Below are 20,802 nucleotides of genomic sequence, written 5' to 3'. Positions count from 1 at the left end.
AATGGACTTGCAGAATTAAGATGCTAATCGAATAATGTGCTATATCATTGTCATAAGGAGCATACAAGGCTTAAATAACAAATAAACGAGCAAACAAGGCGATGTCAACACTGCCGATTTAATAAAATACAAATGTAAAGGTAATTGGTAAACAGCATTTTACTCTATCCAGCGGGTTATCTTTGCATAACACTCCGCATAATCGATCCCCTGTCACTTTAAGGGAACTTTCGTGTGAATTTCATGAAGGGGCGGTCTCTGGGCGGATCGACTTGTCTCAGAAGAAAAAAACACCCTACTCTAGACAGCAAACATCCATCTGAGTGGCTGTAATGCAAAGGATACAACTCGCATCATCATCACAGTCTATAGGAAACAAGATAACAACAAGTTGTCAAGATACCACCGATCATAACGGAAAACGCGTTTGCTGGCGGTGAGTTAATCATCTATTAGCCTGCTACAGAGAGAAACATAATAATGTTATGCCCTGTATTTTGATGTGTGTGAGAGTTTGTCAACAAATGTGCGGGGAAGTTGGGCATGCCCAGGCAGAGACGAGCGGGCTCACCGGACTGATAACGGGGCAGAGCAGATATAGCCTACATTTACAAAATAGGCTGTTTCCATCGCTCATCCATCGTTCATTCAATGCACTTTAGTGAGCCTTCATCATTTATCTCCCTGGTGGAAGTGAGTAAGGATGATTTTATTGCATCACCTCTCCGCGCTTCGGTGTCTACTCTTCTGATGTTGCCTGGTCTTTCAGAGACGAGTTGGTCTCATTCTTGTCAGTCGACCTGATTTAGATTTTTTTTTAGAAGGAAATGAAAGGTTGTGTCGTTAATTCTCATGCCTGATAATCAATTGTAACAGGTACAATGACACGTCGTAGTCACGCGCTGTAATGTCCGTTTCGAGTGAGTGAAAATTACAGCTCGCTTATCCTAATGGTGGTTATTGTGGAGATGAGTTGCATGCAAAGTAGAGAGAAAGTGCCAGAAGATAGAGAGCCAGGCGGGTATGATATTCTCACGATAGCCCACTTTCTTCATCCAAAGGCTACTTAATGTAGTATCGGTCGTCTGTCATGACTGAAATGGGCTACAACCTGCACTTTTCCGCGGAAAAACAGTCTTTGTTTGAAATGTGATAGGTATCAGGTTTTATTAGTCTTTTTTTTGGACAAATTGCACCATTAGAAGAACTAGCCGGCTGCTACTTTCTGTATTTTACGACCACGGTGATACCCGGTCGGACTTGGCATGTTTACGCGCAGAGTTGCCCGGGGCATGGTGCTCTTGATGCGGATAGAGATGCACCACATTCCCGGGTGGTCCACCCCGAGCCCACGTTTCCTCATATATTTGAATAACCTTGATTGCAATCTCTCATAGTTATTTATCCAAGCAGTGCAATTAGAGCAGTTTTGCTTTCCAGAAATTACAACAAATCAACCATTCCCACATTGTGCTGGACCTTGTTCTCGTCCCAGCGCTTTCCCATCATAGGTAAAGTAGGGTTCACGCCTGTAAAGCCTCTCTCACTTGAAACGCTGGCAGCCTGTTCCTAGTGCGTGAACCCAGTATGTGAAATAGCAGCAGAGTTCACCTTGTGTCCATCCGCAGCCAGAGCCGTGGAGCAGCGCCCGGTGCACAGATGGTGCAGCAGAGGGAGCCACTTTCTGCTGCTGCTGCTCTGAGCCTCTGACCAGCACTGTGGTGGCTGCCAGGCCTGCCTGCTGCCCCAGGCATTGTGTGTGTGTGTGTGTGTGTGTGCTGCTGCTGTGTCTGTGTGTCCTGTGTGTCTGTCTCACTGTCTATGTTTGTTTTTATGTGTCTGACACTGTGGTAATCTTGCCAGTCTTCTGTTTGGCCGCCAGTGGAAATTCAAGACCCGGCTCGCTGTGCTGTGATTGACACGCAGCACAAATGCACATTTGATCTCAATTAAACTTGCTGTGTAGCTGCAAGCAGCCCTTATTGCTAAGGTGGCGTTAACCAACACAGTGCTTCATTTGCCTGAAGGAGGAGTTAAGATGCATTTATGCAACATGACAGATCAGGGCTTGTTGAATTTCACTAATGCACAACTAATTAGTGTGTGTTGGTGACCCCAGTTCTCGACCGTTTTTACTCTTAAATGCCCTGGGAGAGAAAGATGGAGGCCAGTAGGTTTGTGGGCCAATATTATTTTTATCAACAACTTTACAGTCCCGTTTAAGAACATACATTTCACATGAACGGTGCGGCCTGGCTAATCATACAGTGTTTTTCCACAGCTGTTCAAAATGTAATCCTCTCCTCTGACTCGATGTGACATGACATCACATAAAGGAACATTTTCGGGAATGACTGGTGCCGCCTCACTCAGTAAACACAATACCAGGGTGTCCAGTTTCAACTTTCGCATTTGCCAGTCAATCCAGCTCGTTTGTCTCCACTTACACAACAAAAAGAAAAGACGACCAGGCACCTTTTGAAAAAGAAAAAGAAAAAATTGAAACAATACTTCACGTTCTGGCACGAGGCCAAGGAGGAAGAGAGTGTATGTTTGCGTTCAGTGGGAGCAGCTGAAGACGCAGTGAAACTTGTTTTCTTTCCTTCGGTCCTCATAAACCTGGCTGCTCTGTGCAGCACATGACACCGGGAGTCTTAGCCAATACTTTGGTTTCACTTAGATTTCACTCTGGCACTGCCCACTGCTGTATGTATGCTGATAGTGTAGACAGGCAGCCATCCAGAGGTTATGTGTGTGTGCTTGAGAGAGAGAGAGAGAGAGAGAGGGCCATGGGTGTGTGCGTTGAGCAGCAGAAGTGTGCAGGAGGAACCTAATCCCCTGACTGTGCTTTGCTCTGTGGCACACTGTTCCAGATTAAGGTGATTCTGAGGGAAAAAGCCTCTCGGCAGATATCTTTTTGGCACTCAATTACAATTTGGCACATGATCAGGAGCAGCTTGGCAAAATGTGCAGCGGGAGGGTGGCAGAACTGGCGTAGCATCTTTAGCCGCCCACTGGGTCCCCCTACATTGGGTGATTCCATACATTTGGCTCCTCTTGCCACTAATCTGAATGGACTATCACTATATTACAGATGTAATGAGCCTTATAGCTACATCTGGCATCGTAGATGTTCATTACCTTTCTTAAGGCATAAATGTACATTGACAGATCCAAATGTGTTCCTGAGACAATGTGTCTCTGCTTGTTGTTTGCGGTATTACCTCACACAACATAAGCCTCTTACTCGTAGGCATTATAATGACTAATGAAGCATTTGCCTTTATTGTTGACAGGGTGAGATAAATTTGCAGTTGCCAGAGGGCAAAGTATCTACCGCTTACAATTTGTTATTTGGCGGTTTGTGTTTTGTCTTGAAACAAATCACACCCAATTACCTCTTAGGCAAAGATCATAAACACATAGACAGGTAGGAGTCAAAACACTTGTACTCAAATATAGTGCCTCATACATGATCTCTCTTAACTGCTAATACACATTCAAACACACACACACACACACCATGTCTTTCTCTTTTCCTCTCTCTCATTCTAAAGTTTCCATCCCGTGTCCCCTCGTTCTCTCCAGGGAGATTACCGCTGAGGCGTCGGATGGATGATGAGGAGGAGGACATGTCGCGGCCCATCTCGCAGCTCTGGGGAACTCCCTTCAGGGACATCAAGTACGAAGACCGAGCCACGCAGACCGCGGCCGGACAGGCCCTCGTCGCCGTCACTGCCGCCGCCTCGACCTCGCAGAGCCACAACAACAACAGCATCGGCATCAACGCGCTGCCCTGCAGGTCGCTCCAGCAGCCTCACATACTCTTTCACGGTAAGCGGGGAGTGTGAGATATTGTGAGCCACCTGTGACTGATGTGGCCCTGCAGCCTCTGAAACTGAGAGTGTGTGACACAGTGTATCCTCTCACTTTTAGTCACAATTCCCTCTGTTTGCTAGGCCCTTCTTGATGGAACTGCGGCAATCCTCACAGACCCAAATAATTTCATCTCGCACTGTGATTTGATAACTTCCATATAGGTCAGCAATTTGGATGGGAACTGGAGAACTGTGTTTTCTTTTTCTTGGTAGATGAGACAATTGAATTTGAATTATTCCTCCGAAGTGACAGGCCTGGAAATGAATTTTCCTTGTAGCTGGGAGATCCCCTTTCAGTAACATCCATACTGAGAACCTGAGAAACATGCCATTCTAAAAAAAAAAAATGTTTTACGTAGATTTAAATTTCTCTTATTACGTGTACCACAGATAGCTGTTTTGCTATTCAAAATCTGATCTATGACATCTATCAGATATTCTGTACTCTTACAGTGTTGGAATGTTAGATATCATTTCTTTCCATTTTGCATATTCAAATTGCTTTCATTGTGAAAAGTAAAAGCAGACACGCCCACAACACACACACAAAGGCACATACCCACACTAATATGGCCACCAATTTTAATTCAATATTGTTTGCCCGCATCTAATCAAATCAGTGTGACATCACTCTAATCGAATTGGACCGTTGGGTAGTACGTTGTTTGTTTGTTGACTCAGTGTCAGTCAGTGAGAGGCGCATATTGTTCTGGGTTAAAAGTCATCGATACATAAACACCATTGACTATTATTACCCTGCCGTTCATTACAATCTAACCAGTAATGGATGTCATGCACTTGGCTCAGTGCCACTTCTTCTCCTCTCACCATCTCTCTTGTCTTCTTCCCAAGCGTGGTCCAGTGGTTTCACAGCACTCCTATTGCTTGGAGATATTATGGTCCTTTTTTTTTTTCCACCGAAACAGGCTTAGCGAGGTAGAATAGCAGGGCATTCTTCACGCGATTACATAAAAATAATTGTTTTTCCCTCCAAATCGCATGACGGCAGAAGCGCATGCTAGGGGCGGCGGCTAAACTCGGTGACACGGCCCAGAGGAGGGGCGGCGGTTCACTGAGGCCGTTGTTGATTTAATAAGGTGTTTGAGTTTTCCGCCCACCGACACTCTTGCTCTCTCTTGTCTGTGGACTTTAGAGTGGTGCTTATACCTACCATATAATTTATCCATGAACGACCAGATCTAATAGAACCTGTTTGTGTTTTTGACAGCACTCTAAAGTAGATATGTTTGACTAAGCTGGCCTCTGAGACAGACAAAAGGACAGCTGTGTGTGAAGTCATGCATGCTACTGGTAAATCAAGAAAGATTGGCTGATCATAAGACTGGAGGGCATGTCTTCTGAGGCTTTTCACTAATACGTCTACTAGTCCAAGATCAGAAAGGAAAACATTGAATCTTGTAAGTTTCATTGAACTGAAAGATGTTTCACACTGCTGATCATTAGTTATGATATGACTGATGTTGTTTACTCTCTATATATCGATAGTCAGCCCCACATCGCTTTTCATCTTCACACTAACAATAAAAATCTCTCTTTGTATTTGACAGATCCATGAATAATAAAACGTGTTAAAAAGCTGCAATATTTATTGCTTTCCCTTTAGGCAACGCTGGATTCCGCTCACATTTCCCCGCTCAGTTTGAGCCTATGGAGGACCGGGGAGAGAGGCAGATTGAGGAGGAGGCGGAGGAGGGCAGAGGGGAGGAAGACGACCGGATGGCAGAGAGGCCCGAGGGGCAGGCGGGAGTGAGCGTCGAGGCGCAAATTGGCCGCAAACTTCGGGAGATCGGAGACAAGTTCCACCAGGATCACGTTGAACTGGTAAGTCTAGTGGATCCTCAAATGACCTTATATTCCAAACAACTAGGTGTTCTACTTATAAGGAGTCCTGATATACTTCAGCATCCTGCTTTACCTTAACCTCTCGCAGGAGTTGAATATGAGTTTGTATGCACTCTCAAGCACTACTGGTCAAAATGTGCACAATATGAACACACATGGATGGACATTGCCTTACAGAAGAAAGGGATATCCCCTAAAAAAGTGCTTTGTTTGAACCCCAACACCCACAGTAGAGAAGACAGCCGGGGGGAGGGGGGGCTGGTCTACGGGGCTACAAGGAAGTAAAAGATGTTTTTTGTGCAACCTAGTTCAGTGCAAACTTCAGAAGAAAAGTTTGCGTGTGTATTGTGTATGTGTGAACTATTTGTGCTTGTCAGCTTTTACTTGACAAAATGTGTGTGTGAGAGAGACAAGGTTCAAAGCTACTTACTGCCAATTTGTGGCTCACTCTTGGGAAGAAAGGGACCGTACATTTTGCCAGCTGGAGTGGCCACAACCCACACCAGATAAAAATAGCCTAGGCAGTGATTCAACCACTTTCTTGGATCTGGGTGCATTGAGGGAAAAATCCTAAATCACTAATAAGGCATGATTGAGTGTAACTTAATACAGGGTACTAAAAATAAGATGCTGTTGTGTATACAACCAATGTGGCTGGTTGTTTGGAATCCATTTTGACAGTTGAGACTATCACAGAAACAAATGCACATTCACCCAATGTCAATATCCATATAGTGTTTTGATATTGATTCTTAGTTTGGCACTGCGGTCAAGGTCTGCTTTGTTTTACCAGCCACTGAAATAGTACACCTCCATCTGAGCAGATGGGTGCAGACTAGGCTGCCAATACTGTGTCACAGTAGCACTGATACCTTGCCATTACAGTCCATAGGAATATTAGGGTCAGGTTTCACGGTCTGCCGAGACAGAAGAAAAGAGCAAAATGACGAGCGAAATCCATCCCCTCAGCTGTTTGGGGAGAAAGCTCCAGGTGCTTTTTGGGAAGAGCAGATTAAATGTCTCTCCATCCCATCTCCAGCCTATTCCCTTTATCCTTTTGTCTCCTCTCTTTCCTGTAATTTAACCATTTGTTTAATATAGCCAGACTTATCTTCCTTGACATGTTTTTTACATATCAGGCGTCACTTTGGTTGAACATATTCCACATTAGGCGCTAAAATGGGGACATGCCAAGGCTCTCGGGGTGATGGAGGCACTGAGTTTGGAGACTCGCGACTATTTGCAAAAGCCCCTAAGGGCATAGTTAAGCAAACACTCCCTGTGCAGTTCATAATTAGTAGCTAGCTGTGCATGCTAAGGGAAAAAAATCAACATGGAAATATGGCAGGGATTGTATAACTATTTTAGACATGTGATGCCACTTTCTGGAAACAGTTTGCTCACACTCCAAGACTTTATTTTAACCGAGCTGTACCTTGAACGTGACAAAGGTGTTTACAGGTGATGACGGCGTGGCAACACACACACTCACCTTTTCCACTCTCCAACTGGTATCACTGTGTTTTCAATAACAGGGCAGGGGTTACATGTATCAGTGTTTGAAAACCAATTCCAGGCCTGGCTGACTGACAAGAACAGTTCACATTAGTCACGTCATGAACTTAATGAGTGCAAATACACTGGGAGGGGTATCAAGCGCCTTATCTGTGGCTGTGAGTGTTTTGCCATGGGGTCTGTGTGACAACAAGGTGTGGTTGATAAGCTGTACAAAGTGGTTAATCGTTAGAGAGAGAGAGAGGAGAGCGAGAGAGAGAGATAGGACAAAGAAAGAAAGAAAGAAAGAAAGAAAGACAAAGAAAGAGGCCTTGAGATTGAGATAGAACAGGTGAGATCGATGTGACTGCCGTGGACAGCAGTGATCACCATGTCTGTGTCTGGGTAGACTTGGCCGTCTGTTTATATGCTATCTAAAAATAGAGTCTGACTCACACACTTATAGACGCAGCCAGTAACATGACAGCTACCCACAATACCTCACTTGTCCCGTTGACTGCCTCGGTGTGTGTGTGTGTGTTTTGGTTTTGTGTGTGTGATTGTGTGACAGAGAGATAAGAGAGCAAATTTTCTTTTTTGTCTGCGAGGCACTAGAGTTTGTTGTTTTATCCTTCATGATTTGATATCACTGTTGCAGGAGTATTCAAATGGCAAACAATAGGAGACAATATTCTCGTTTATGATATCCGGACGTTTCTGTATTGGATTTGTGCTATTGTTAGGCTTTTTCACTTGCTTCCCCATGCAGAAGTTGCCAGCGTGAGTGTGTTTCTTTTTGTGTCTGTTGATCACAGCGAAGCAACTAAGGAGAACTAAGCCTGGGAGGGACAGAAGCAGGGTGTTTTTGTGGTTTGAGTCTTATCTGTCAGGTTTGAGGAGAGCGTGTTAGACTGCTCTTTACTGTATTTGGCTGCCAACTGTGGCCAGTAAAATCATAATTTTTCCCTTTGGGGAAAACAGAGTAAATCCATCCCAACATAAGCCAAGGAGCAAACATGCACATTATCAGCTCTAGGCCCGTCAGCTTTCCCTGTTTGAGGCGCATTAAACTGTAAAAAGGCCAAACAAAATACACACCACTCTCCACTACCCACCCAAAGGAGTGCAGAAAGATGAGCCCCAAGTGGAACAAACCAGGGCACTGTTTAAATAAGCACTGCACTGTAGAATTAAGGCAATTAAGGACAATTAGGGTTACATTTAGTGGTGCTGGTTCAGTTCAGTTCAGTCTGCTAGTACTGCATCAAATAGCCTGTGGCGGACTCTGATTGCTAGGCTGGTAGAGACCTTCGCTCTGCTTGTTGGAGAGAGAGGGGGGAGAGAGAGAGAGAGAGAGAGAGTGAGAGAGAGAGAGAGAGAGAGAGACAGAGATCGTAACAAGCAGAATGCTTATGCAACGGGCTGCAATATCTGAATGCGGCTCTTCAGAGAGCCAGTGGGAGCTGTGCTGGAACAGAGATGAGAGGGGAGAGAGGAGATTGTAGGCTGTAAGCAGGAACCCCTTCATCTGTCTGTAGTCCATGAGGGCTGCACGCCCCAACAGAAAGTGACAGAACTGGGAGAAGGCATCTCCATAGGAGGGAGCAGCTTCAGTTTCCTTTGCTTTGTTTTCGATAATTATTCAGCTGACTTCGCCATTAGGAGTACAAGAGCCGTGATGAAATAGGGGGCGCATTCTCTGAAAGCCTATCGCTTTGAGGTTTGTTGTTTATAAGTCGACATGCACTAAACTGGATGAGAGGGACCGTCTCGAACCTGAGGGAGGTAGACAGTGATATTATTGAGTTGAGTGGCGGCTCCTGAGGATTTAAAAAAAGGACTTTCAACTCTTATCAAGCGGTCCTCACCTCCTCTCCTCCCACCCTATGCTCATCTACCCATTAGATGTCACTCTGTTTCTCCCTTTCCCTCTGTTCACCTGCAGTGTCACTGATGTATGCCTAATAAAGGGCGACCTGTATAGATCAAATATGATCACTTCAAGCACTTGTCAAACACCAACTCCTGCTATTCATTAAAAAACTAGTATAATCTTTGATTTCCCCTCATATGATTCATAATCCTATCCTCCTTGCACTAAATTATGCTCATTGCAGTCTGAATTGCAAGACTATTCCAGTGTCTACAGTTTATATTATAGAAGTAATTTGTTATTAAGTGCATTTTGTGCTTGTATGTTTGATCTCTGGAGGCAAAACATCTGGTCCTTTGAGCTTGATAGCAAAGTTTTTGACTTAGGATAACAAGTAAATTTACAAGTATTACAATTGACTATTGGCTGGGGGTGGAATTACCTCCGTATTCTGTCCCTAAGGAGTAAGACTATGTCATCCAATGTACCTGAAGTATTCAGCACAATATGTCGTGTGACAGTCATGTTTGCTAGAAAACACAAGCTACTGTTGTGGAAACATCCAAGCTCCCTGGTCATATGGTTTAGCAGACAGGGTTTACCACAGTTCACAAGGCTTTACCTCAAAAACATAATCCCATGTGTTATGTATGACAGTATGACAAGATCAGACAATGCAAATATGAGGGTGTGAATTGATTTCATAACTGATGAAATACTGATGATGAGAGTAGAGGTGATTAAAGTGCAAATATGACTCCACTCAGCTGTGAAGGAAGTTGAAAGTTGTGAGTAATCAGCATTGATTTCCACCTCAATGGTGTGAATTGAATGTAGCACTCATTGATGCCAATACCTTCATGTGTTTTCTCTGTTTCTGTTGCAGTTCCTGAGGCACCAGAGACAAAACCTGCCTGCCTGGATGCGCCTTACGATGGCCCTGTTTGGCTTTCTGTTTCCAAGAGAGGGTCTCATGCCCCGCCTGAGAGGAGAGCAGAGATGAAGGGACTCGCTCGCGGTCCTTGCCTTGGCCCTTGTTTTGTCCCCACAGAGACAAGGGACCAGACTTTTGAGATGGCACTGTAAGATGGAACACGGGTTTGGATTTTCTTTTGTTTTGTAAATGAATATGAAGTTGAGATGAAGACAACACTGGTCACCGCTGGACGGAGACTCAATCACGATTTTTTTGTTTTTGTTTTTCGCCTCTCCGAGAAGAAGCCATTGTGTTTGAAGAGATATTTTCGAAATATTTGTAAGATTACCTATTTTGTACAGTAAATTGCTCTTTTTATTTGGTATTTCAAATCTTGAAGGACCTCCATCAGTCCAGGGAATGCCTTATTCTCTCCTGCCACAGTACATACTCTTTTGCATCAAGGAAACCATAAGAAAGGGATGAATTTAGGATTAGGCCACTTTTTGGCGACAAAACTGTGGACATGGATGCTTCTGTGCTGAAGTTACTGACTCAAAACCTTGACGACACAAGGCGCATTTCTAACTTATTCTCAGAATAACAGAAAACCCTGTACTAAACCTTTACTGTTCCACACTGGTTAGTTTGAAAATGGTTGTCATTACATTTTTGCGGTGTTACACTGGTGTTGCACTGTTGGTCAGTTTAGATGCGTGTTCCACCAGCCTCCACTGTAGACGTAGGGACATTTTATCAACCTGTGTCTTTCACTGGTGTCATCCATCAGCAATTTTCAAAACCACTCATGTTGTTTGAAGTGGCTTCAATGACCCATTTTGTTGATTCAGATCCTGTTGATTTAAAGGACAAATGCATGTATACTTGAACTTAGGTGTACTGAAGATACTAAGATAGGTCTGCTTTCAGTCGAGCAACTTCAAGACCTGACATCGTAATCGTGATTAGAATTTGTGTTTGAGCATTACTCTTACAATTCGTGATCATGTGTTTGTAGTTGCGTACTTACTGTATCCAAAATTGAACGTAATTTTGAAACCAAATAACAAGCACAAACGTGTCAAAGTGGAACAAGTCTCACTCGTGGGATTACGATCAGGGAACTGCAAACAATCAGACAGCTGGAAAGCTTTTGATAAGTTTCATCGTCTTCTTAAGCTTTTCAGGATTTCTTTCTCTGGCTGGATTGACAATCGCAATTGATGGCTTGATCTAAATATATGCATCAGCTTGTGACCTTCGTTGCATTACGGGTCGCCTGTGAAGGAGATGAAGTTGTTATCAGCATTTTTGGGGTTAGCAATATTTAAGCCAGCGGAAGGAGTGAAATCTTAGGGATCATTTGCATTTACAATCAAATTGACATCCACAGGACATTTCTCAGCATATGGCCATCTTGCAACAGTGTGTTCTCAATGAAATACAAATATCTCTTTACTATTAACCCAAACCATTTTGTTACAGAAACATTTTGGCTTCAAGTTACAGATTACAACGAAATAGATGCATTTTGTGTTAAATTCTAATTCCTTTACACCAGGGGCAACTAACTGTCTAAAGCACTGATTTGAAAAGTGATGTGCTAATATTATGTATCGCAAGTTAAAATTCAAGCTTCTGAAATTGTCTTTTTTTCCCAAGAATGACTCTTTCAAAGTGCTTTCTTTCACCAAACTGCCAGTGGTACCATTCAACTTGACTGAGAGCTTAGTAATTACAGCTTTTATTCAGCTCCCAAACCATTTTTTTTTTTTTTATCACAACAGACTGTCTGGGTATTTCAGAAAGTTCATACATCCTTGTGTGACGACTGCCAAGATAGTGCAGCATTTTGCAACGACACAGCCACTGTTTTTCAATGTAAGATTTAACAAGTAAAAAAAGGTCTTTAAGGAAATTTAATATGACGTTAACAATTCCTCAGTAGATGTATTACTTCGGTCTATTGTAGACTGATAATATGAACATGTTTGAAGACACTGATGGGTTTTCTTTCTCTTTTCTTTTATTATATTTTCTTCAGGGAGTAGTTACTACCCATTTTAAATACCTGACGCTCATTTTGAGCTGCTGAGAATCAGCCTTTGTTGACAGAGTGAGGAGTCGATGCAGGACTTTATATGATGGTGTTAGTCTTTATGATTGTGTGATTGTAGTAGACGACACTGCACAAGCAGAGAGAGAGAGAGAGTTTTATCAGACAATTTACATTTTCCAAAGCATTTTCACTCAACGTAACAGTTACTAGAAAAAAATTAAAGTGTGTTACAGATTGTCAGGAAGTTTTTGTACAACATAATTAGCTGAACCAAAAGTTTGTTTCCTGCAAACACTGAACGCTGAGCCAATTTAAGTAGTCATGACGCACTCTCTGGTCTTCAGTCCAAAGCCTCACTCTCTTTCTCTATTCATTCAACTTCATGTTCAACTACTCCCTGTCTTTATTAAGAACAAGCCTGTTAAGTTTCATTTTGTTTGGTTTCTTTGAAATAATTTATTCTAATTTATTTTGTGTATATTTGCTCAGTGCTACTGTATAGATGCTATCTCAATGTGTACAGTCAGTTTCTTCTCATTGTTGATGTGCATTCAGTTGTGTGTTTAATGCCTGTGTGTGGGGAGGTTGGACTAAAGCCATGTGCCTCGTGCGTTCTCACACGAGCCGTGTGAGTCTTTACAAATCACATGAACAACAGACAATCAAATGTACAAAATGTGCCTTGTGAGCAACAGACCTGCCGCATATTCATCGACACTTGGCATGATTTCCTAAAGACAGCGGTCACAGCTCTTTCTTACTTCGCTTGGGCTCTCTGAGATCAAGATGCTATGATACAATAGTGGAGGCAGAAACAGCGCAGCGTGTTTTGCCTCGATACAAAAAGCCCATCAGTTTGGTTCCTCATATCCGCTCACGAGGCACAGGCTCGACCTTTGACATCTCTTAGCACACATGGCGAGGTTCACCACGCGAAACCTTCTCAATATCAGAAACGACTGTTTGCAATCAATGTGCACTGTAAAAAAAGATTTCTACCTGTATATTTTGCGCCTCTCTCTTTTTACTCCTGTGCTGAACTTCCCCTCTAGATTCTTAAATCTCTTTAAGATCTGTAATATGCTGGATTGGCCTAGCTCGTCTAGGTTTCTGTGCTTTATTATCTACAATCTAGTAGGGCTGTGGGTTTACATTTGAAGGAGGAATGAGCCACCATGGTGCCCAGTATTATTTGTATGTGAGATGGGTTGCACAGTCACTCAATAGGCAAGATGTTGATCTCAGCCTATAGTTACCAACCGTTGTTGCAACCCTGACTCAAGTGAAACATTTGTTATATGTTCAACCTTCAGTGTCTTGAATATCAAATTTCTTCGATCGGTTTTTTGAATATCCAAGAAAGAGTGCATCTTTACTGTCAAGTGCTGTGATTGGTGTTTTTTATACATTAAACATGAATTTGCCACAGCTATTATTGCTATCTTTATAAAAAGATTTTAGCAAAAAATTTTCCATACCTTTTGTAAAAAGACAAAGAAAGAGCAACAACACAGCTTCTTGCTTTTCTACGATTGCTTTTTCAATGTTGTGGCATTTTTTAATTTTACCTTTTGCCAAGTCTGCTGTGTCACTCTCAGTTCAAGGGCTTTTTCAATATATGTATATGGAGTAAAAATGCATGTCCAACATTCCTGAAAAATCTGTATCTTAAGGGTTTGAATGTAATTTAATGGAGTGAAAACCACAATATCTCTTTTAATACATGAACTGATCAGTAGAATTTATTTCAGACTCCTGTGCTCAGTGCATGGGGAGTTCTTATTGTCTTTACCTTCACATTGCTTTCTTTACGTTCAGAGTGGTCTCAAGGATTTCACATTCATGTGTCCTATGAAGTGAGACCCAGTCCAAATGTAGCAGTTTTGTTAAAGCATCGGCTGTGTTATCTTTGGGACTGCTCTGTGTGTACTGCACCGTTTCCAAACAGCGCAGAACATGGAGGGGAGGAGGGGGAGGAGGAAGGGGGGTGTTTGTTTTTTTCTAGTGCAATATGCTGTACATAAGAGCTTGGCTCTCGAAAAATCTTACAATTTCTCTTAATTTCTTTTGTTGTTAAATGGGTACATTGCTGTTTTTTTTTTTTTTTTCATTAAAATTTTATGAACAATTCATAATGGCTTGTGCTTCATTTCTGTCCCTAACCACAAGAGGTAAAACCTTTGTTCATGTGCACCAGACAAGCAATAATCAAGATGTCTTACTCTCAGAAGTAGCAGCGCAAATCATCTTGAAGATCCTCTTTTATACCATTCAAGCCCACACAAACAATTTAACAAACAATGAATCATGTTCGTTGTGTAATTTTGTCCTAGTTTCATCTTTACTGTTATCTTAAGGTCATTATGTAGAAGGGAGCCATGCCTGAAACACCAGGCTTTTTTGGTTTTGGTTCCTATTTCAGCCATTGGTTATTCCCAGTCTAGTCCTTTTTAAAACCACACTAAAAATGGGAAAACATGGAAGCCTACTCAGCAAGTGAGAAGCAAGAAATAGCTTGGCACAGTGAAGTAGCAGTGGACTAGCAGTGGAAGTGTAAATTTATATGATTACACTTCCTCTTCTTAGGACATGAGGAAGTGAATAGTCTTCGCAATGTGTCTCAGAATAAGTTGAATTTTCAGTAGGCACCCAGTAAAAATCCTAATAATAAAAGATGAATCCATGCAACCCGTCATTCGTGCATCAGGGTGTTCAAACATGACCTCACACGCCTCCTAACACTACTGCTACAATCCCAACAGACACAGTCCTTGAAGGAAAACGACTTTTATGAACAGACGCCGGTGATTTAACTCCATTGAAAGTCCCTAAAAAGTAATTTAGCACGAACAATGGAAGCGCTTCATAAGCCCAGGGGGCAGCGAGGGGGGTTCAGCATTGCTTTGCGCCTGCTCTTCCTTCAGGGGGAAAGGTACGACCTTATATAAACTGTGATTCACTCTTCTGTCACTTGGCTTCTGAGGTGATCTCCCTCAGGCAGATGCTTTGTACAAACAGGGGTAGCAAGGAAGGTTAAGGGAGTATGGGAGGGCATACATGAGAGGGCGTAGACACACATGGCCTCGGGAAAATGGAGAATTTGTTTCCAGAGAGGGCTTGTCTGTCCTGAGCCTCATAAAGATACTACTACACTCCGGTTTTGCATGTTCAAACGTGCTGTACTCTAGTTATGACACAGTCAGATATTATCATAATGTAGTTGTTTCAAAAGGAGTTACAACTGTCACCTTTGGGGTGTTTACCCACGCAGTGTGTGCCTGCTTCTGTCTTTTGCAAGCAGTTTATGAAGTCAGGGGGGAGTTATATGTTTAAACATAGACACTGAAAGCTGGCAGACAGACTCCTTGTTCAAACCCTTTATTTGCATAGAACAAGATGAAGAACAATGCGAGACAAACGGCTGACTTTGGATTGTCAAGTTACTTCACAGACTTGTGTTTCTACTCTCAAAAGTCCTCAGAGTACGCTCAGCACTCTGCTTGGACTTTACTAGATGCTGACATGCTTTCATTCTCGTTTCTAATTTCAGAATAATTTGATGTCCTGATTTATGTCTATGTGAAATATTTTCCTTTCCTTCTCTCAAGCCGTAAATTACCCGGTGCTCATTTAATAAGACATGTCACTCTTCCTCACACTCTTGGCCAAAATCTCAGTGTGGAAATTGCAAGCAGACCAGCTAGTGCACCTAAACACAGAGTTTACTGTTCTTTTAATCCTCGTTATAGTTTAGCGATGCAGAACAGAAGTTTGTGGAGGCACGATAAACCCAGAGTGTCAGTTTATAATCCCAGGCTGCCACAGAAACTCTCCCTTCTACATTCTATATTACAAATGCGAGATGCATCTCAGAATCCCTTAGAGAGTAGTACTAATATACCCAGGGTTTTTTGACCGCTAAACCCCCACTGTGATTCCCCTCGACCTCCCGTGAAAGCCTCGTCCCCCGGGAGCCGTGGTAAATACAGATGAGTGTGTGTACGTGCATGTGTGTGTGTGTGTGTGTTCTTTGGGGAGAAAAGGAGAGAGAGGAAGGGGGGGGGGGGTTGAGAGGGCTTGCTTGGCTCAGCACTTTTGCAGACAGCGCTGAAGCCGGCCAGACAAAGGCCTCCCTGTTCCCCCGGCCAGTCGCTGAGGGAGACGCCCTCATGATAGCCCAGTGCCTATCTCTAAGGGTCACGCCTCAGCTTCGGCAGAGAAGCTCCAGTCCCTCGCTCTTGTTGTTTACGTCTGCCTTGCCTGGCAGTTCCACAAAGTTTAACCCTCTGGTGTCTGTCAGCCTGCGGCGGCGTAATGGTGCAAGCGGGGAATGACTCTCAATGTTGGCTGAAGGACTTTAATCTGTATTAATGTCATCAACATTGCCGTGAGATAAGAGATTTTATATTTCAACATCAAATAATGAAAAAGGAAGTGGTTACATGCCGCCTTCTCACTGGTGTCACCGTGTCACACAAGTTTGCAGAGTCACTTAGATAACCGAATATTTCCAAACCCTTGTGTAGGCATTGATAAAACAAACCTTCAGTTTTTACCATTGTTTCATTTTTCGCAATTTGTTCTGTGCCGCCGCCGGAAACTAAGACAAAGTGAGGACAGGAATGTACTTATCGCCCTGGTTTATAAATCTGCAGAATGACCTCAGGAGATGTATTGTAGAGTGCTGACATTTCAATTATCACCTTCTGAAGGCTTTCTGCTTCTTACAGTTGCTGTCAGGGAAATGGGTCAAGGTAGGGTGCATCTTCCGGTAGTGCTGATTGATGAATGCATTGAGTTTCAACAAATCTCTAAGAAACAGCTGACAGACCTGCTGAACTCTGTCACCACCTACCCCACTGTACTCCGTGTTTTTACTTGATGGAAGTATGCCTCAAGGTTTTTTGAACATCCAACTGAAATACTAAGAAAAACATGAAAAACATTTATCATGGTGAATAGAGTACAAATCCTTTCTGACAGAGGACACAGTATTTATATAAATATTTTCCCGAAAAGAAGATCAATTGTCTGAGACTGGTGCGAGACAGATATTTGATCTCATGACATCTTTCTCAAAACAGCGCAGAAAAGCATGAATAACAGAGGTAAACTGAAAGGGGTAAAAGAATGATATGGCATCATAGAATACAATGGGTGCGGTTCCATCCTCTGAGGAAATGAACTTCCTGTCCGTAGAGAATAGGTCCCACTGCCCTGAAATGGCACATGTGTCAGGTGTAACGCTGACGTGGGGCGTCAGGTCAAAACACACTGGTGCAGCTGCAGGCGAGGAGCGGCTCTGGGGAATAGCGTGACTTCATAGATCAGTCGCTGCCCAGCGGACCGTATCGCAACAGATGACTCGTGTCCAAACACCTACCTGTGTTCTAGCGGGTACGACTTCATGGCACGTGAAACAATCCCGCACACTGCTCTTACTTGTGGATTTAAGAAAAATGGTATGAAGCAATGGCTTTGAACGGGACAATAGTGCCAATATGGCCACTAAATATTGCTTTAATAAGTATATTTTTTCCTACTTTTGTGTGAAATGGTGAATTGAAAATAGGGGAACAGGAGAGAAAGTTTCCTAGAAATAATGAGATCTTTTTACCTATCCCCTTAGGAAAATACTTTGTTCATGGCAGGACCAAACTGGGGCTTGAACACGGGTCCCTCTAACCACTAGGCCACTCTTTTGCCCTGGAGATGGATTCACCAGCTTTTGCCAGGATCCACCAGTCAAATCGTGACTCTATCATGACAAAAAAAACAAGCTACCAAGGAAAAAAAGCAAAATGAGCCATGAGTCACCATTTCTCGGAGACAACCTCTTGCAAATTGGTGGCAGCATTCCACAGTTACCTGGCTCCGCTCTGACTGGGCCGCGCTGCCCCTCACACACGCCCCGCGCCGTACCACCAAATAAGGGTGGGGAGCAGTCAATCCATCTCCTAGGGTAATAAAAGTTAAATGCGGCCCCCGAGTCGAGACATGCCTCCAGGGGGACTGTGTGCACGGGGCGTCCGCTATTGTCTCCGTCATCTCGGGCCCCTGTATCAAGGGGAGGATAAACCGCTGAGATGATAAGTGGGTATTTATACGGTGGTGGCTGCTGTCTAATTCAAGACAGATGAGTGGTAAAGTGCTGCAGCAGATAGGGCAAACAGCCTCTGGAGACTCAAGAGCCAACCAAACACAATTCTCTCTCTCTGTTTCCCAGATGAAGGGATGAAATAATAGCATACATTACAATGATAGCACATTTTATATTATATATTATGCAAATTCATCAGATTATGTGTATTTGCATTCAAAATCAAATCAGTAACACCTGTTACAGACTTGGGTGAAGGCCTGGGCGGAAGGATCTAAGGGTTTCCCAGACTGTAATGCCTAACTGCACAGTGATACTAAAACATCCTATTGGAGCATTCAAATACCACTGAGTTTCTATGATCACTGCACCACCACTACGCTCCACTTCCCAAACACAGTTCTCCGTTTGTCAGATGGAAAGATTTGCATCTGCGGTCCCCGCTCTGACGTTTCGAAAGAGCTGGCCCTTTTTTCTCATGTTTATGGCGAGTCACCGGTGTGTTCCTTCCTGGCAGGTTTTGTTTATGACTCTATCTGCTGGATGAGGGTCAAAGCCCGACGATCCTGTTTGTTGACTCTGCAAACAACCGTGAATACTTCCAGAAACTTCTATCGGCGGCAGTATCAGTTTACATAATGACATAATGACTTGGTGACATGCAGGCTGTGACAATATGTCCTGCCCATAAGGTAAATGTGCGATGTTTAGCTAATTATGAAACAACAGTGCAGTAACAACATCCATCCTATAGTTGTTGTTTGACTCATGGAGATAATGAACGCGCTTTATGAAGGAAAGAAAACAGTATGAGTGTGTGTGTGTGTGTGTGTGTGTGTGTGTGTGTGTGTGTTCAGATGAATCATATGCAGGTAGTGAAAACACCCCAATGGTTTTTGTGATGCTTTCTAGCTGTGCGTGTAGACAGACAAGATATTTATGGAAAGCATAAGCCTCATGGAAATGATGGAGTATGGGATGGCAACAAAGGGACTGACTTGATTTATTGCAGTATAAACAAAAATCCAATGGTTCCCTATGTTACATATGACAGGGTTTTCTCATGATAATCCCCTTGTGTGCTCTCAGTCGAAAAGACAGTGGAGACAGGCAAACAGTTCTGTAAAGTTTCATATTTCTTACATGAATTTTCAATTTCGAAATGTTTAAAATTTGTAAGAGACATTATTCTCCCAGATATCATTAATCCACAATTGGGCCAGTAGTTGTTGTGTTTGATAAATTAACTAAAATGATTTTACTGTTACTGTAATGTAACCTTTCATTGCATGCAAACTTTGCAATACGTTATTACATTAGATTTCCCTTTGTAAACACTGAAAAAATGCAGTTATCTTGATAGTAAATGGCTAGGGAAGAGTTTCCCAGTCACAGAAATGCACTCAAGGTCTTCTTCCCAGACTCTTTCGCTCTCTTTCCTACACGTTCCCATGCGGCTTGAAGTCATATTTCCTATCCGTTTATTGGGTTAAACAGGGAGAGCGTGCAATTCATTTTGTTTTAAGTTTAGAGCAGACTTCTTAAGGCCACAGCTAATGCAGGGACCTTAGATTTTCAGGGCACTCAGAGGAAATTATACTTGGGCTGAGTAAGTGAAACGAAAACATTGGAAGGGAAAGCGATTGTGTTCTGAGGGAAGACATAATGGCTGCTCACTTTGTTTGTCCATCACATCATATTACAGTATTAATAGAGCGCCTCTGTTCCAGTTGGCAGTGGCGAAGACCTATACAGTAAGAAATAACAATCAAGTAGTCAATCAATTTGGAAAACAAAACATCCACATACTAAGATGTTAACGATGGCAAAGAATAGCAGAATAGAATAAGAGTCCGTGTGCCTCTGGAAGAGATTCAGACGGCTGAACGTCTCCCCATGTGTTTCCTCAGAGTCCATAAACTTTTTATTTCTGAACAATTCTGATTGACCTTATGGATCAGTCTGCGTCTGTCGGTTGGTTCGTTCATTGGTTTATTTATTTGTCCCTCAAGCACAATATCTCAGACACCACTGATCAGATTATGACAAAATTTTGGGGAAATGATGCATCTCACCACTTGTTTATGACATTACATATTGGTTGTTGATTGACAATGAGGGGGGCTGAATCATTCATTTACTATTACTTTGTTCTTTCAGTGCTCTGGTATATTAAATGTTAAAATAGGTAAGCAGTTTTATCAAATTGCATAGAGTGCTTGTGTCTTTATAATATATTCTTATACTCACAAGTTAGTCTATCATGTAGTTTCAGAAAGAAATTCTCTGAGATCTGCTGAAGTAATTAAGCGTTGGACAAAACCAGAGGGAGTACCGGAGAGTTTAACAGTTCATGGATACTGTCATAACCACTAGCTCACCCCCTGAACACACAAAACTAGCTTGGATGTTTTGTGTGCTCTCAGTCCCGAGCAGTTGCTGCCCTGCTCCGCAGCTGGAAAACCGAGGGATCGAGGCATTGTTTTGTATGTTAACACAGTCTATCCCGCTGAGGTAAAAATAGTTCCCAGCTCTATTCTCTTACGGCAGAGCCAGCGAGGGCTCAGCCAAAAACAATATTTGGACATGGCAGCAGATGTCCCCAAACAAGCCCAGTAG

The 20,802-nt window shown here is 42.9% G+C and overlaps 1 protein-coding gene across 1 annotated transcript; it reads left to right on the top strand.

Moving 5' to 3' along the window:
• The first annotated feature begins 313 nt into the window (after window positions 1–313).
• bmf2 (BCL2 modifying factor 2) lies at window positions 314–13,087 on the top strand. Its single transcript, XM_071916425.2, has 4 exons — window positions 314–436; window positions 3,589–3,834; window positions 5,503–5,720; window positions 9,995–13,087. The coding sequence occupies exons 2-4, from the start codon at window positions 3,612–3,614 to the stop codon at window positions 10,109–10,111; spliced, it is 558 nt and encodes a 185-aa protein (XP_071772526.1). The 5' UTR covers window positions 314–436; window positions 3,589–3,611; the 3' UTR covers window positions 10,112–13,087.
• Window positions 13,088–20,802: the final 7,715 nt, after the last annotated feature.

This window comes from Centroberyx gerrardi, chromosome 18, assembly GCF_048128805.1.
Source record: "Centroberyx gerrardi isolate f3 chromosome 18, fCenGer3.hap1.cur.20231027, whole genome shotgun sequence".
NCBI lineage: Eukaryota > Metazoa > Chordata > Actinopteri > Beryciformes > Berycidae > Centroberyx > Centroberyx gerrardi.
This window is presented reverse-complemented; position numbering and strand designations above follow the sequence as displayed.

Excerpts from the sequence above, each read along its gene's own strand:
- bmf2 (XM_071916425.2), top strand. The coding sequence starts at position 3,612 with ATGGATGATGAGGAGGAGGACATGTCGCGGCCCATCTCGCAGCTCTGG. Across the intron at positions 3,835-5,502 it reads GCCTCACATACTCTTTCACG|GCAACGCTGGATTCCGCTCA; the intron begins GTAAGCGGGGAG and ends CTTTCCCTTTAG. Across the intron at positions 5,721-9,994 it reads ACCAGGATCACGTTGAACTG|TTCCTGAGGCACCAGAGACA; the intron begins GTAAGTCTAGTG and ends TTTCTGTTGCAG.